Below are 17,515 nucleotides of genomic sequence, written 5' to 3'. Positions count from 1 at the left end.
AAAACAAAAGAATAAAGACGCGTTTATTTTTGAATAAAATGATTCGATGATCTAAAATTAAGAATTGTTTAATTTGCTCGTGTCCTATCAAGATGATTCCTAATAATACTATTTTCTTCAACTTTAGTATTTTAATTATAGCCATGTGATGAAGAAACACACGTTGCTAATTCTCTTTCTATATAACTATATACACTTAATTGATTAGCTAATATATATAGTTTAGAGGAGATTGATTCAAGTGAGGCCACAAGAAAATATAAACAAGTTTTATTTAGCATCTTGATTACATTGTGGATGAAAGAAGGTCATTAAGGTTAGATTTTCATAATAAATTTACCTTATTGCACTTCATTTTAATTAATTTAATTACTTCTTGTTTGGTTAAGTAGCTTGTGATTTATCTTTACCAATTGTTTTCTATATAATAGTGTGTACATATATGTTTTGTTGCGAGTAGTACTTTGTATATTTTATGTTTTTTTTCTTTTACTTGGTGTTCGATATTCATATTAAAATTTGACTAAATTTAAATTTATACTGAAAAGTCCCACGCACTTCATAATGAAAGGGACTTCGTACTCAGAAAGATTTAAATCTAAAATTTCTTATTAATAAAAGGATGAAGAAGTGTTTACCGATCATAAAACTTTTTATGTTCTTGAAATTGATCCCATATAATTATATTATAGAAGCGAATGTTGAGGAGCTTGGGTCAGCCGGTCAATTGACCGGTTTGCCCTTCTCCTCAACTTCTTATATTTATATTTCGTGTTTTACATGTTTTAATTTATTTTTATTTTAATATTTTCTTTTTTTATATACTATGTATTTATAAAATTAGTATTAAAAATTAATCAAAATATTATAAATTTGATTATTTATCGAATTTCACATGCACTACATAATTAGGACTGAGAGAGTATCATATATTATTTGAAAATCACATTAAGAATTCTATAAATCACAATAATTAACAACTTAATATAGTTGAAAATCATATCAAAATGTGGTTAACTCTCAAAATTTCACATGAGCCACATAAATTGGCACAAAGGTGGTAACATATATTATTTGAAAATTACGTTAAGAGTACTATTAGTCACAACTTAAAATATTTAAAAACTTGACTATATCACAAAATTTAACATGTGTTATATTAATTAGGACAAGAGAAATAACATATATCATTTAAAAATTACATACTTGAAATACTTCTTAAGAAACTATTAAAATGTAATTAATTCTCAAAATTTCACATGTGCCACATAAATTATAATAATTAATAATTTAAAATATTTTTAAAAATATTTAAAAACTAATTCACTCTCAAAATATCACATATATCAAAGATATTGAAAAGTTGTTAAAAATATAAGAAAAATAATAAACAATAAATATTTAAAAATTTAATTAGCTCTTTTAACTTTATTTGTATCACATAAAAAATAACTAAATTAATATACATTGGGTCTAAGCTTGCCCGGGCTTTTATATCTTGTATATATATATACACATGTGGAATTCTGGGTCTATACTCGTATATATATATATAGGCATAAACCTATTTGCCATGAAGAGTACTTTTAATGCTTTTTTTTAATCTTAAAAATACATATACCTAATTAAAGGACTGACCCAACCCATTTTTTTGAAAAGTGCAGTTAATAATTTAATATATTATTTAATATACTAGCTGATTAGATATTCATCCTAAGTCTTTTCTCGTTTGAATTTTTTCTTCACATTTAAGATAATATTGTCATCTTAAGGTACTGGATAAGATGTATACTCATCGATTCTTTTAAGAGATTATAATTATCACAAACAAAGATATTAATGATTTTTTTTTATGGTTACAGTACTAATACTTTAATATTTTATCCAAATCTTGCTAAGAAAGAGGTAAAAATCATAAAATAAAATTAAAAAAAGATACAAATTTCTAAGTGTTACTTAGTATTGACAATACATTTGAAATATTAAGAAGCATCAAATTCTGATATCTATACCATGACACATAGCATAATTAATTGTATTTTATGGAGTAATAGCTACTACTACTGGTTATCGATGCATCAAAAGTAATAATTTGGCGATAAATTATTTCTAATTCATTGAACTTTTCTTATTAGAGTTTTTTTTTTTCTTTAAGAGTATTTAGCATGACATATTGAGAGAGAGAGAAAAAAAAAAGAATTTGAGGAGAATTTAGCTTTAATTTCTAAAGGGTGGGTAAGATACGTTATTTGAGAAAATTTTCTTTAAAAATTGAATTATTACTCAGTGATAATGTTCAAAAATTAAATTGGGTCGAACCCGGGCCAATATTTACTAGATTAAAGACAAGCGTAAAACACACATCTAAATAATATTATTTTTTAAAAATTTTATACATAAATTATTGAAAGCGTGAATTTCGTATATAAACTATTACTTATTAGTACTAGAAACACAGCTCGCGTGTAATATACTCTTTCTTTTACTTGAAATTAACATGACATTCTACATAGATAAAATATTTTATATTGACAAAAATTCATCAATTATTAATATTTATTAAAAGATAAAGATTAAAATATTATTATAAAAAAATAATTCATTTTAAAATAATAATTTTATTAAAAAAAATTAAAAATGATTTTTCTTATTCCACTCCATTACGTCCTCCCCATACCTGCCTCCACCCCACCTCCCAACAATCCCTCGCCCTTTTTTATTTTTTGAAATAAAAAATTTCACCCCTCCCCTCCCCCACTCCTTTCTTTTAAAAAATTGATAATTATTATTTTTCTTTTGAGTAAATAAAATTCTATCCCACTTCATCTAACCTTTCATTTTCTTTATTTACGTTTTTCTCGATTTGCGTCATATATATTCATACATTTTTAGGAACATATTTTTCTACTTAAGAATCGAATTGAATAAAAATTTAAAATTTATTTTTAAAAAAGTTTTGCGACAAGTATTATATATTTAAATGGGGTTGGGCAAAATTATTCTTTTAAAAAAAGTGTGTGTTTTGGGGGGTTTGGCTGGATGGTGACGGTGGAATGGGATAAGAAAAATATTTTGTATTTTGATTTTGATTTTTTTGGGATGATAATATTTTAACTTTAATCGATACTAATAATTTATTTATCTATTATCAAAATAAAAGTGTGTGATTTGATCGATTTTTTTTTAAAATAAAAGAGAGAAGGTAGTACACACACTATGATGCTGGGTTCGAACCCCCTTAGGTATGAATTTGTCTTTATTAGGAAGCGATTTACCTTCAATGCGGGATATTCCGTCGCGAATCCAAATTTAGTCGAATTTCAATGTGAATATACTAGATACTGGGTGGTAGAAAAAAATTTAGATAAATGTGTTTTACAAATTAATAAGTAATAGTATAAATATGAAATATACATTTTCAATCATCTAGATATAAAATTCAAAAAAATAGATAAGTTAGATGTGTTTTTGATTGTTTGTCTCCACATTAAAAATAGGGAAAATGTCATAATGAAAAGTGAAATTGGATGGTTGATTGATAATAATGATACGTTTTTTCTTAAAAAAATAATAAATCGTGGGTGAGGGAGAGAAAATGAGAGAGGGGATTACAATTTACAATTTGGTGAATCCAAATCTCAAAAAGAAAGTGAAAGTTTAAATAGTTAACTAACTAATTCCGTCCATTTTTAGTTGTCATGATTTTCTTTTCTAGAGTCATATTATAAGAATTTCGACTAACATTTTACGATTTTTTTTCATCATATTGATATGTAAAAAGTTGTAATTTATAGTACTATTTGTGTAGTTTTTGAAAATCTATTTTTTTTTGTTTGAAATAACAAATGAATGTAATGTAATTTAACTTTAAAAATTAGTCAAATTAACTTTTAAAAATTATAATATGACAAATAAAAATGAACGAAAAGAGTAAATTACTAAAATTCCTCGAAATAATATGTTACTCTGACTATTAAATGAAAACTTTCTCAATCAATCCAATTCACTTCTTCACTTCTTTTTACTATTTTTATCACTTATTTTGGAGTGTCAACGTCTGCTTCAACTCTATCTTAGTTTAAAAGAAAAATAAAAGGATATATGAAATAAGCAATACTATCGAGTTGCAATTTGTCCACGTTATCGAAGCATTTGTTTCAACATTTGAGTAAAGTTGATTTGACATTTAGGGTTCTATTTTATTAAGTTAATTTTTAATTTGATAATTTAAGAATTTTTTTGTGTTATTTAATAATAAGGTAATATTAAAATAAAACAAGAAATATATCTTAATTTGTTAAAATAGATAAAAAAAAAAAGGAAAGAAATATCAATTTTTAATATAAGGACTAAGTAAAATAAAATGGAAGGAGAATGTGTTAATTTTTCTTTTTATTATATGCTATCTCTATCTATTTTTACTTATTCGTATAATGAGATTTCCCATGTGATTACTTATCTCATTATGTAAATGAGATAAAATTAATTATCACATCATTGTAGTATATAAATAGCGGGACAAATATTTCAAAACTAATTAATATATACTCTTAATTAAGTGTAGGATAATGTAACGTGAGATTATTATTCCTTCTAGATTTGTCATACCAAACAAAAGTGATAAATTATTTTTGATATTTTTAAAACTAGATAAGTGAATATATGTTTTTAACATAGTAAACTAAGTAAAAAAATGAGGAAGCACTTGGGAGTTTGTTTGGTAGTTCGATAAGAAAAAAGTTATTTATGTATTAATTTTTGTATAACTTAATTGTCATTTTGCAGGTAGATAGAAAATAAAATATTCATACGTAAAATTAATACGATGTTTAATCGACAATTTAGAAATATAACTAATACATGTATAAGTTATGAAGAAATCTTTATTATTTTATGTTGAATAGAAGGTGAAATAACTAATACATGAATAATTAATCCCTGCATAATTACTATCTTCATAAAACTACATATATTTACTAACAAATACGATCTATATTATAAATACCCGCATAATTCTAACCAGCTATCCGTTATTACTTTGCGAATTGGACATCAAACCAACAAAAGCAAAGGAGCAACTTACTCAAAGATGACCATAAAAGTAGAAACCTAAATAATCATTTGCATGCTTCCCCATACTTTGTCATTTTACTTTTATGTTAATATTTTTTTCTTTATCTTCCACTTCCTTTTGCAAAGTTAATTTTTTATGGCCCTTCTTGTTTAATAGTATTACATCAACAATAGGGTCGGATAAACAAAAGTGAGCAGCCTAGCTAGCGCTATGATATTACCAAATCAAATCAAAAGAAAAAAATAATAATAAAGATATGATAATGAAACATTATGAACCATATATAGAAAAAGGCAATTAATAATTAATTAAGAACATTATTAGTCATAATCAACTTTGTTGGAACACTCCAAAAAGTGTGTTGGTGGATTAATGGGTCATTTATTTTAAATTAAAGATTTTCATGCAACAAACAGAACTCTCTTTATATTATTTTAAGTAGATATTATTATGAATTAGGAAATCAATTTTATTATAAATATTGTTAGTTAGTATTTCATTCTTGGTCAGAATTAGGAATTCAAAGTCTTTTTTTTTTTGCTTGCAGGAAAAAGAATGAGTTCTTCAACGGAAAAGGCGTTTGAAAATAAAAATAAAAATTCAATAGGTATTATTTTTCGATATGCTGATGGAAAAGACATTTTGTTGATGTTTTTGGGCACAATTGGAGCAATTGGAGATGGTATATCAACAAATTGTTTGTTGGTATATGTTAGTCAACTATTTAATAGCTTGGGTTATGGTAAAACTCAACAAAATGATCACAATTTTATGGAACAAATTGAAAAGGTTAGACTTTAAATGTCTTATTTAATTTTATCTACATCTTATTTTCTCTTACTAATATATTTGCATTTTGATGGTAATATTATTTACAGTGTAGCTTGTATTTTGTACTGTTGGGATTGGGAGTCATGGTTGTGGCCTTTATGGGTAAGTTTCTATACATCTCTACTCCACTTTTTTGGTTGCTAAGTTCATAGATCGAACTAATAGGACATAATGCGAAAGCTAATAATTTCAAATATTGAACAACTATAAATCAAAAAACTTCTGGACCTACGTATGATAAAAGTTAATATAAATATATCGTCTACGGAGAGATTAATCTCCCCTAGATGCTATTGTGTAAGAAGGAAGGATATTCAATTTCTTTTTTCTAAAAGGGTTTGCTTAAATAATTTGAAAGACATAATTAGGGTAAACTTTTTGCCCTTGCTTAAAAGTATGATAAGAAAATTAGGTCAAAACCCTAACATATGTATCAAACCCTAATATCCTCATCATGATGAAGAAATTAGTTAATTAATTTTTGCAGAAGGTTACTGTTGGAGCAAAACAAGTGAGAGACAAGTGTTGAAAATAAGGTACAAGTATTTGGAAGCTATTCTTAGGCAAGAAGTTGGTTTCTTTGATTCACAAGAAGCTACCACTTCTGAAATTACTAATGGTATTTCTAAAGATACTTCTCTCATACAAGAAGTTCTTAGTGAAAAGGTAAACACTTATATATCACCTTAATTCAATTTCTTCATATGTACTTAAAATTTTGAGGTTCATTTCTACTGAGCTAATAGTTATTATCTTAGAAAATCAGTTTGCTTGTTAATTTATTCTAATTTTTCCTTCAACAACGAAAGTAACTTCCTAAGATAGTAATAATTACCCTCACCGTTTCAATTTATTTGTGCTACTTTTCTTTTAAGTTAGTTGTTTATTTCCTTTTTTTGGATAACTTTTTAATTTTAATTTTCTACTTGACATGTTTTAAACTACAAAATTAAACTAAAGGACATTTTTGCTATACTCTACATACTCCCTTGACATCTTTAGTTGTCCAACTTATTCCAATTTGGAAAATCTAAGAGAAAATTTACTATTTTGTGTCTATCTTCATCCCATTTTATGTGATGTAGTTTGAAGTTTAAGAAACAAAGGAAGAATTTTGAATTTTGTGGTTTAAAATGAATGATAAAAATTTGTGTGACTATAAATCATTTCATTAAAGGGTAAATTAGACATTTTAAAGTTAAATTGTTACTTAATATAGAAACCTGTAATTCTTTTTAGAACTGACTAAAAAAAAGTAAGTCATATAAATTGTGACAGAAGAAAAATTAAATACTATTCATTTTTCAATATTTAGATAATCACTTATAATTAATAGGGGGTGATATAGTAGTTTGTCGAGTCAAAAAATGAACAAAGTAAAAATAGACGGAGAGAGTTTATATCTTATAAGATCTATCAAAAACCTTTTCTTTAATTTCTTAAACTATGGTAACATTTATAGTCATACATATATATATGATATATGCAGGTACCTCTATTTGTTATGCACACAACAGTTTTCATCTCAGGAGTTGTATTTTCAGCCTACTTTTCCTGGAGATTGGCTATAGTTGCTTTACCAACAATATTTCTCCTCATAATCCCTGGTTTAATCTATGGTAAATATTTACTCTATTTGTCTGGAAAATCCTTCAAAGAATATAGCAAAGCAAATGGTATTGTAGAGCAAGCACTTAGCTCTATTAAAACAATATATTCATTTACTGCTGAGAAGAGTGTGATTGAAAGATACTCATTGATTCTTGATGGAACAATAAAGTTGGGAATGAAACAAGGAATTGCAAAAGGTCTTGCTGTTGGTAGCACAGGGTTGTCGTTTGCTATATGGGCTTTACTTGCTTGGTATGGAAGTCATTTGATTATGCATAATGGAGAAAGTGGTGGTAGAATTTATGCAGCTGGAGTTTCTTTTGTCTTGGGTGGATTGTAAGTGCCTTTTTACTCCGATAATACATCGATAACCTCTTAAACTTGCTAATATGAAGTGTTCCTATTAGACATTTTTAGTTTGAATTTTGAGTAATGTTCTCAAACGTTCGTTCATTATGTAGATAAATTAACCACTTGGCATATGTAGTAATTCTTTAATTTTATGTGTTAGCCTCAATAAACTGTATAATCATAGACTTGTTCTAATTAAAGGAGGTGGTATAGTTTATATGGTTAACTTATCTACGTATGGAGCCCTTGATAACACATGCAAATGCTTTTTTTCTTCACAGTTTGAATTGGAAGTGTCTAATGGAAACACTTTATTATATGTTTAGATGCTCGATTAGAACAAACTGTAATTTGAGTGTCTAAGGTGTTATCGATGTATTTTGCCTATAATAAATCTTTCTTTTCATCGATGTAAAAAGCTTGGATCGTTACATGAAATCTTGGTATTGGTAATGTTATGTAGATCACTTGGGATGGCTCTGCCTGAGGTGAAATACTTCACTGAAGCTTCTGTTGCTGCCTCGAGAATATTTGATAGGATTGATCGCGTACCAGAAATTGATGGTGAAGACACAAGGGGACTCGTGCTCGAAGATATTAGAGGAGAGGTTGAATTCAGGAATGTCAAGTTTACATATCCTTCTCGTCCAGATACCGTTGTTCTCAAGGACTTCAATCTTAAGATTGAAGCAGGCAAAACAGTAGCCCTTGTTGGATCAAGCGGAAGTGGAAAATCCACTGCCATTGCCCTTATTCAAAGGTTTTATGATGCTAGTGCAGGAGCTATATGTATTGATAGCGTAGAAATAAAGTCGTTGCAGTTGAAATGGTTGAGAGGGAAAATGGGGTTAGTAAGTCAAGAAAATGCATTATTTGGGACATCTATTAAGGAGAATATAATGTTTGGGAAAGTTGATGCAACTATGGATGAAGTTGTGGCTGCAGCAATGACCGCGAATGCTCATAATTTCATCACGCAACTTCCTGAAGGATATGAGACCAAGGTCAGTTAATGATCTTGTGACATTATAGTACTAGGTACGTACATTTGTTATACGCGGTTCTAACATGCTTAGTTGTGACAGATTGGTGAAAGAGGAGCACTTCTATCAGGTGGTCAAAAGCAGAGAATTGCGATTGCTCGAGCCATTATAAAGAATCCTGTTATTCTTCTGCTTGATGAAGCCACAAGTGCACTTGATTCTGAATCAGAAACACTTGTTCAAAATGCCTTGGATCAAGCTATCGTTGGGAGAACTACACTGGTAATCTTTCTCCTCGAGTTGATTTTTCAGATGGTCACTCGACTAATAGCTGTATTATCTTAGAAAGTCACTTTTTTGGTTGAAGAAAAGCGGAATCAAGAAGAGAAGTGACTTTTTTTTATATAATGACTATTAATCGAGTGAACATCTGAGCAATCAATTCCGTTCTTCTATTACTTTCAATAATAAAAAGAAATGTAGAAAGATATATAACGAGGTCCCTTTCAACGAATTTGATGATCAGGTTGTTGCCCATAAGCTATCAACAGTAAGAAATGCAGATCTCATTGCAGTAGTAAGTAACGGTTGCATCAGTGAACTAGGGGCACACTATGAGCTTATGGAGAAAGATGGGCAGTATGCAAGGCTAGCAAAATTTCAAAGACAATTCAGCTCTATCGATCAAGAACAAAGCGCCGAACCTCGTATTTCCTCAGTAGCAAGGAGCAGTGCAGGAATGAGAGCAAGTCCGGCTGTAAGCGCCTCACCCTTGCGCATTGAGGACAGCCCCATACAAGCTTCACCTCATCCTCCCCCTTCCTTCACTCGGCTCCTTTCGTTAAACTTACCTGAATGGAAGCAAGGAATTATCGGAATCTTATCAGCCATTGCATTTGGTTCAGTGCAACCTGTCTATGCACTAACCATAGGTGGCATGATTTCTGCTTTTTACTCGCCAAGTCACGAGGAAATGCAATCTAGAATTCAGAAATACTGTATGATTTTCATCATCCTTTGCCTTGTCTCAGTTGTTCTCAATCTATGCCAACATTACAATTTTGCTTACATGGGTGAACGCCTTACCAGAAGAATAAGACTGCAAATGCTCGAGAAGATTTTGAGCTTTGAAGCAGCCTGGTTTGATGAGGAACAGAACTCAAGTGGAGCTTTATGTTGTCGATTGAGCAATGAAGCAGCCATGGTGAAATCTCTTGTTGCTGATAGAGTGTCACTCTTAGTCCAAAGCACTTCAGCTGTCACTGTTGCTATGGTAATGGGGCTAATTGTGGCTTGGAAACTTGCACTAGTTATGATCGTTGTCCAACCACTCACGATTCTCTGCTTTTACACACGAAAAGTCCTGCTATCCACTATGACAGCTAAATTCGTGAAGGCACAATGCCGTAGCACTCAAATTGCTGTAGAGGCTGTTTATAATCACAGGATCGTGACGTCATTTGGGAGCATAGATAAGGTTCTTGACATCTTTGATGAGGCACAGGATGAGCCAAGGAAAGAGGCTAGGAAGAAATCTTGGTTAGCTGGTATCGGTATAGGATCAGCACAAGGCCTAACATTCATTTGTTGGGCCCTGGATTTTTGGTATGGTGGAAAGTTAGTTAATGCTGGAGAAATATCTGCTGCTGATGTCTTCAAGACTTTCTTTATATTAGTTAGTACTGGAAAGGTAATAGCTGAAGCTGGAAGCATGACTTCTGATCTCGCCAAGGGATCAACAGTAGTTGCCTCGATTTTTTCCATTCTTGATCGAAAATCACTGATCGAAGGATCGAATGAGGTAATAAGGACAAATATCCTTCTCTAAATCCTTTTCAAAGTTCACTTCAATTCACATCATTTGAGCTAATATTGTAACATATTTTACAAAACTAGGCAAAGAATAACAGCATGGGTACCAAAATGACCGGTCGAATTGAGATGAAAAAGGTTGATTTTGCATATCCAAGTCGGCCCGACAGGCTAGTGTTGCATGAATTCAGCCTGGAGGTGAAAGCAGGCACTAGCATTGGATTGGTTGGCAAAAGTGGATGCGGAAAATCAACAGTAATTGCCTTGATTCAAAGATTTTACGATGCAGATAAAGGATCACTGAAAATTGACGGAATGGACATTCGATTACTTGATTTAGGATGGTATAGAAGGAACATGGCCCTTGTTAGTCAAGAACCAGTGATATACTCAGGCTCTATCCGTGAAAACATTTTGTTTGGCAAACTTAATGCATCTGAAAATGAGGTTGTGGAAGCTGCAAAAGCTGCTAATGCACATGAATTCATTTCGTAAGTACATATGCTTTTTAGTTGTTACCAAATCGTACTTAATTTAGAAGTTTGACCAAACAAACTAATACGACATGTTTGATGTACATGTAGGTCACTTAAAAATGGATATGAAACAGAATGTGGTGATAGAGGTGTGACAATTTCAGGAGGGCAAAAGCAAAGAATTGCTATAGCACGGGCAATAATACGTAACCCAAGTATACTACTTCTAGACGAAGCAACGAGTGCTCTGGATGTTCAGTCAGAGCAACTTGTGCAGGAAGCATTGGATCAACTAATGGTTGGAAGAACGACAGTGGTTGTGGCGCATCGCCTTAATACTATCAGGAATTTAGACTCCATTGCTTTTATTTCAGAGGGTAAGGTTTTGGAGAAAGGAACCTACTCTTACCTTAAGGATAAACGAGGTGCATTTTTCAATCTTGTCAATCTTCAATCCACATAATAGTGACAATCCTGTTGTATCAGTTCTAATGTTGGACATATTGATAAATGAATCAATGAGAAACTCAAGCGTTGCGACAAGTACAGAATCTAAACCAACATGGTTGGACAAATTAGTCGAATGAGGAACAATAGTTGAAGGGTTGTTGGTCTTAAAAGAATGTGTAGGAAAATTAGAGGCTCTGGCCTGAGGTAATGGAGGTGCAACTGGAGAAGCCACCTTGTTATTATTATCTTCTTCATTTATATGAAGTTTCATCCCTCCAAGGCAATGTAACCTGTTCCCACAAATGATGTTAACTGTCCCCTGGCACTGTTGGGAAACTTGTATTGCCTTTAATGTTTATTTATACTGCATTTGTTATGTTGCACCTATCGAAATTCTCCTTTCTTTCCTCATACACATTATGATGCATTTGTTATGTTGCACCTATCGAAATTTTCCTTTCTTTCCTCATACACATTATGATACGTCGAAAATTGGAACACTGCAAAACAAGACGAGTCATTAGATGTAAGTTGTAACTAAGGATTTAAGGAAAATTTAAGTCTTGATTTGTAAGTGAGTATTTAGAGATAAGATGATACTTACGAAGAACATCTGTTAAGATGGATCTTGGCGTAACTTAACCTCAAAAGCTAGCTTTTGAAGGGAGGATTGTCCAAGTCCATTTAAGGAGACCAAATTCCCATTCCTTTTCCGATGAGGGAATTCTTAACACTCCCCTGCTCGCCCAGACCTCATTAACTGGAGCATGGACACTATAATATGGGGGCCCAACATCGGTGAAAAAAGAAATTGAGATGGGTCTGGCTCGAGAAATCGTTTGCCTAATAATCATGTATCAAGATCAATACTAAATTGCAACCAGAATTAGAAGAAATGTTAGATATGGAGCAAGAGTTAATGGGAAAATGGAGGGAAGATGAAAAGAAGAGGAACTTGAAAAGTTGGGAAATTGAAGAGTTGAGAATTTGAAGAAAAGACATTTGTCCCTCATCGGTGGTGGAAAGAAAAATATGAGAGTTTAAATATAGAAACACTCCTATTAATTGTTAAAAGGGTTGGAAAGAGGGACCCCCTCGCGTCGGTGTTGCTTGCTCGACTTCGAAAAATGATTGAGAGATTAATTTTTGGACAAATAATGTTTTAATTATTTAGTTAATTAATTAAATTAAATGACCAAAACGTTTCAATTAATTAGTTAATTGACCGAACTTTTCAATTATTCAGTTAACTGACCGATTCGACTCGAATATGCGCGTGACCCATTTTATTTAAAATCTTTCTCGTGTTAATTTTAAATTTTTCCGCCGTTGAAAGTGACTGTTCTGAAAGGTTGTAATTTTCAGGAACCATGACCGTTTGAAAGGTTGCAACTTTCATGAATGGTCGTGTGGATTCTGAAAGGGTTGCAACCTTTCAGAAGCAGTTCCTCTTGCCTATAAATATATTGGTTCTTCAGATTTTTTTCCTTACGAATTTTTCTGATCTCTTTTTCTTCTTCTTCTTCTGCGCAAAAAGTTTCTTCGTGTACTTCACTGTTGTTGAGTGGTTTGCTGACACTAATGTTTGGGTATCATACGCTGGTGGTTGAGATCCAGAGATCATTCTATCCTGGGAGGACATTTTCCAAAATCAAATCTCGGATACTAGAGTGGGAATAATTTCCTTAAGGGGACATTATGCATTCAGTTAGCTTGATCTTTTCCGTTCAGTTTTTTTCTAGATTCTGGTATGTTTACAGATTCTAGTTATTGTGAATTAATTTTTGTTCGTCTGATCTTAATGATTCATTAAACTTTGATTACTTCATGTTTGTGCGAAGTTGTTCAAATTAATAATTTTGTTTTTGACGCAGATTGGCAAGAAGAAATGCATATATAAGTATATTAAATCTGTGTCACGCAAGACGGGGAACTTTGTAATTAGATTACCTAACTTTATTGCATATAAAATGTTAGTAGCTTACATAAGGGAATTATACATAAAGTTTGCTGATATTATGGACAAAAAGAAACTATTTAAATTTGTTATGTTGGTTAGGTGGTGGAGCATATATTCTCTCTTTTCATTTTGGAAATGAGAGTCTTATCTGGTAAATCAGAAGAAGACTTGGAGTATTGCATACTATACATGTTCAAATCTATTGATACAGTTGAATTTGTATACCTGGTTTCAGGACTGTTAGGTCATTAGCATTTTAATATTGATATTTAACATATTAAATTAATTTATTTTGGAATTATAAGAATGACCTTTGGTAGGCATTTGTGTCTTAAACTATCAATTTAATCATGCTATTCATCTTTGACTTGGTAGCCATGTAATGCCATTTCTTTTGGCTTTATTGGCTGAATTCATTGTGAGATAAAAAGTTCCAATAAACATTGGAATGGATAACTTCTACATCATTCATTAGCATTGATTATCCATAACTTCATTTCATTCTTAATTCCTCCATTACTCTTTGTAACCTATGTAACTCCTATTGTAACCTATGTAACCTATGAAACTCTTAAGGCCATTATCTTCACTATTTACTACCTCCATTATCTTCCTATTCATTGCTAGGAAGACTTCTTGTTGTACAAATAGTGGTGGTCTTCATTTGATTTGCACACACAATTCACAAGAGAAAAAAACATAGAGTGAAAGTGTTTAGTCTAAAAGAGAGTTCTTATTAGTTGAAGGGAGGTGTTCTTTTTTGTGGAGCTTTGGACTCACTCTTGTCCAGAGTTGTTGAGTTATAATTTTTGAAGGATGTTGTATCCTGGAGGGGACAAGTCAAAGAGGACTACTGCTGAACCAGTGAAAACATTTGCTGCAGTGGGCTTAAATCTCTTTAAAGAGAGCAAGATATCCGCGCCTAAGCCTTGACGAGATTTATTTTCTTCATTTTTTATTTTCAATTGTAATCTTGTATTTTTTTGTTATCTAGTAAGTTTTTCACTAACAATTTTAAGGAGATTCAAAGATGACTACACTTGAAAAAATCGCGGATGTCAAGATGGGAGACCTCAACAAGCCATTTCGGTTCAATGGTAATCATTTCAAGGGATGGAAGGGTAAAGTACTTTTCTACTTAAGTCTTCTCAATGTTTCTTATGTATTAACCGAGAAGAATCTAAATAATGAAGACATCACCTCTATGAATGATGATGAAACTATTTCTCATCTAGAGAAAGTGGAAAAGTACGATGGTGATTCCTATAAGTGTTGGTATTATCTTCTTAATTGTCTATCTGATACTTTTTATGATTATTATTATAGAACTTACTCTAGTGCAAAGAAAATTTGGAAGGCATTGCAGAGTAAGTATGATACCGAAGAGGATGGGGCGAAAAAATATGCAGCTAGTAGATTTTTCCGTTTTCAAATGGTGGACAACAAATCAGTGATAAATGAAGCTCAAGACTTCATCATGGTTGTTGGAGAGCTTAGGTCCGAAGAGGTTAAAATTAGAGATAACATTATTGTTTGTGGCATAGTGGATAAATTTCCACCACTATGCGTCACAAACAAAAGGAAACTGTCATGACCCAAAACGCGTCGTAAGTGGCACCCACATTTATCCTCCTATGTGAGCGAACCAACCAATCTAAACCCCAACGTTTTAACCATAATAAACAGAATACAATGCGGAAGACTTAAAACTCATTAACGAAATCAATAAATAACTTCTAAAACTCAATACTTATTATTCCCAAAATCTGGAAGTCATCATCATAAGAACATCTATCCTCGAGTTACTAATTCTAAGAGAATCTAGAAAGCTAGAATAAATAAAAAGCTAGTCCATGCCGGAACTTCAAGGCATTAAGACATGAAGAAGAAGATCCAGTCCAAGCAAGAAGCGTTAGCTTACCCTGAAATCCGGTGTAATGAAGACTGGCTAGAGTTGCGGTTGAGTTGAAGACGACGGTATGTTTGCTGTACTCCACAAATAACAAAGAAGAAACATACAAGTAGGGGTCAGTACAAACACAAGTACTGAGTAGATATCATCGGTCAACTCAAAATAGAAAACAGTATATATCAGATAATATCATAAATTCAACTACAATACTCAACATGAGGCAATTTAAAAGTACCATAACCCTTGGTCACAACACCAAGCACATCAATGAGGACTCACGCCTCCCCATTATACTCATTTGGGATATAGGTTCTTTTCATTCGAATTTGTTAACATAATTTCAAGATTCATTATCTTTATTCCTCTTGTATCGGTACGTGACACTCCGATCCCCTAATTCTATGTGTCGGTTCGTGACTCCCGATCCCCTAATTCTACGTGTCGGTTCGTGACACCCGATCCCCTAATTTCTACGTGTCGGTTCATGACACCCGATCCCCTAATTTTACATGTAGGTTCGTGACACCCGATCCCCTAATTCTACGTGTCGGTTCGTGACACCCCATCCCCTAATTCTACGTGTCGGTTCATGACACCCGATCCCCTAATTCTACGTGTCGGTTCGTGACACCCGCTCCACTAATCTCATTGTATTAACTCATCAAGCCTTCTTTCATACCAAGGCATCATCAATCTCATCACTTTAGTTCATCAAGCCTTGTCTTATACCAAGGCATCATCAATCTCATTACTTTAGTTCATCAAGCCTTCTTTTATACCAAAGCATCATCATTAACAAGGTAAATTTAGGATTAGAGATTCAATAGACTCATCATGCTTATTTATCACAATTATATAATCACATCATGTAAGCACACAATTAAGCATATAGAAGGTTTTATAATACTACCCAACACATATCATTCGCTATTAAGAGTCTACTACGAATAGCATAAAAACCATAACCTACCTCCACCGAAGATTCGCGATCAAGCAAGCAATTTCCCAAAGCTTTGTTTCCTCTTCGTTTCCCTCTTCTCTCGATCGTTCTCTTTCCCTCTCCTTGTTCTTTCTATTTTTCTTATTCAAACCCTCTTTCTTTTACCCTAATTAGCATATAAATTAAGTATAAAAGATGGTGAATTAACCCATTAATTAATTCAAGTTTATCTCTTTTAACCCGCAAGAAATTGGATTATTAATAATCAACCACTAACTTTATAATTATAAGCAGGAATAGTCCAAAACATCCCTTAAAACATTTAAAAAAATCCGACTCAGCCTGGGATTACGCAGCCTGTGACGGTCCGTCGTGCCTGCGACGGTCCGTCCTGCTGCTTCCGTCACAGAGTTCAGAGACTTAATTCCTTGAAAAGTCTGTGACTGTCCGTCGTGCCCACGACGGTCCGTCCTGCCATGTCGTCACGAAGTTCAGAGAGTCGATTTCAGTACCCAAATTTCAGAATTCTAAGTGTTTTGGAACGAGACCCCCTCGACGGTTCGTCGTGCCCATGACGGTCCGTCGTGGGATCCGTCGACCAAGACAGTTTTTTCAAAATAAAGTCTGCTGCTCAAAACGACTAAACAGGTCGTTACAATAGATACCAATTTACCCATCGTTCGTCCTCGAACGATCATGAGAAGAAAAGCAAAAGCGAAAAGTAGTACCTGAATCTGTAAACAGGTGTGGGTATCTTTCTTGCATATCATCCTCTTTCTCCCAAATGCTTCTTCAACTGGTCGATTCTTCCATTGAACTTTGATTGATGCAATCTCCCTTGACCTCAGCTTGCGGACTTCTCTATCTAAAATAGCAACAGGTTCCTCCTCATAAGACAAATTCTCATCAAGCAAAACTGAATCCCAACGGATAATGTAGTTTCCATCCCCATGGTATCTTTTCAACATAGACACATGAAACACCGGATACACTCCTGACAGTCCTGGAGGCAAGGCTAATTCATAAGCCACCTCCCCTACTCGCTTAAGTACTTCGAATGGTCCAATATACCTTGGGTTTAGCTTACCTCTTTTCCCCAACCGCATCACCCCTTT

General features: G+C 32.5%; 1 protein-coding gene across 2 annotated transcripts; it reads left to right on the top strand.

The window, feature by feature from the left end:
• Nucleotides 1-210: 210 nt before the first annotated feature.
• On the top strand, nucleotides 211-11,975 carry ABCB6 (ABC transporter B family member 6). Of its 2 annotated transcripts, XM_069295110.1 has the most exons (10): nucleotides 211-316; nucleotides 5,622-5,863; nucleotides 5,953-6,007; nucleotides 6,393-6,571; nucleotides 7,395-7,852; nucleotides 8,331-8,871; nucleotides 8,953-9,132; nucleotides 9,377-10,651; nucleotides 10,747-11,153; nucleotides 11,247-11,975. In XM_069295110.1, exons 2-10 carry the CDS (start codon nucleotides 5,630-5,632, stop codon nucleotides 11,599-11,601), a joined length of 3,684 nt encoding a protein of 1,227 aa, XP_069151211.1. In that variant the 5' UTR covers nucleotides 211-316; nucleotides 5,622-5,629; the 3' UTR covers nucleotides 11,602-11,975. The 2 variants fall into 2 exon arrangements, with proteins under 2 accessions (XP_069151211.1, XP_010318180.1); XM_010319878.4 differs by lacking the exon at nucleotides 211-316 and having other exon boundaries at nucleotides 5,489-5,863.
• Nucleotides 11,976-17,515: the final 5,540 nt, after the last annotated feature.

Source organism: Solanum lycopersicum, chromosome 3 (assembly GCF_036512215.1).
Source record: "Solanum lycopersicum chromosome 3, SLM_r2.1".
Lineage (NCBI taxonomy): Eukaryota > Viridiplantae > Streptophyta > Magnoliopsida > Solanales > Solanaceae > Solanum > Solanum lycopersicum.
The sequence above is the reverse complement of the archived record's forward strand: the minus strand, read 5'-3'. Positions and strand labels throughout refer to the sequence as shown.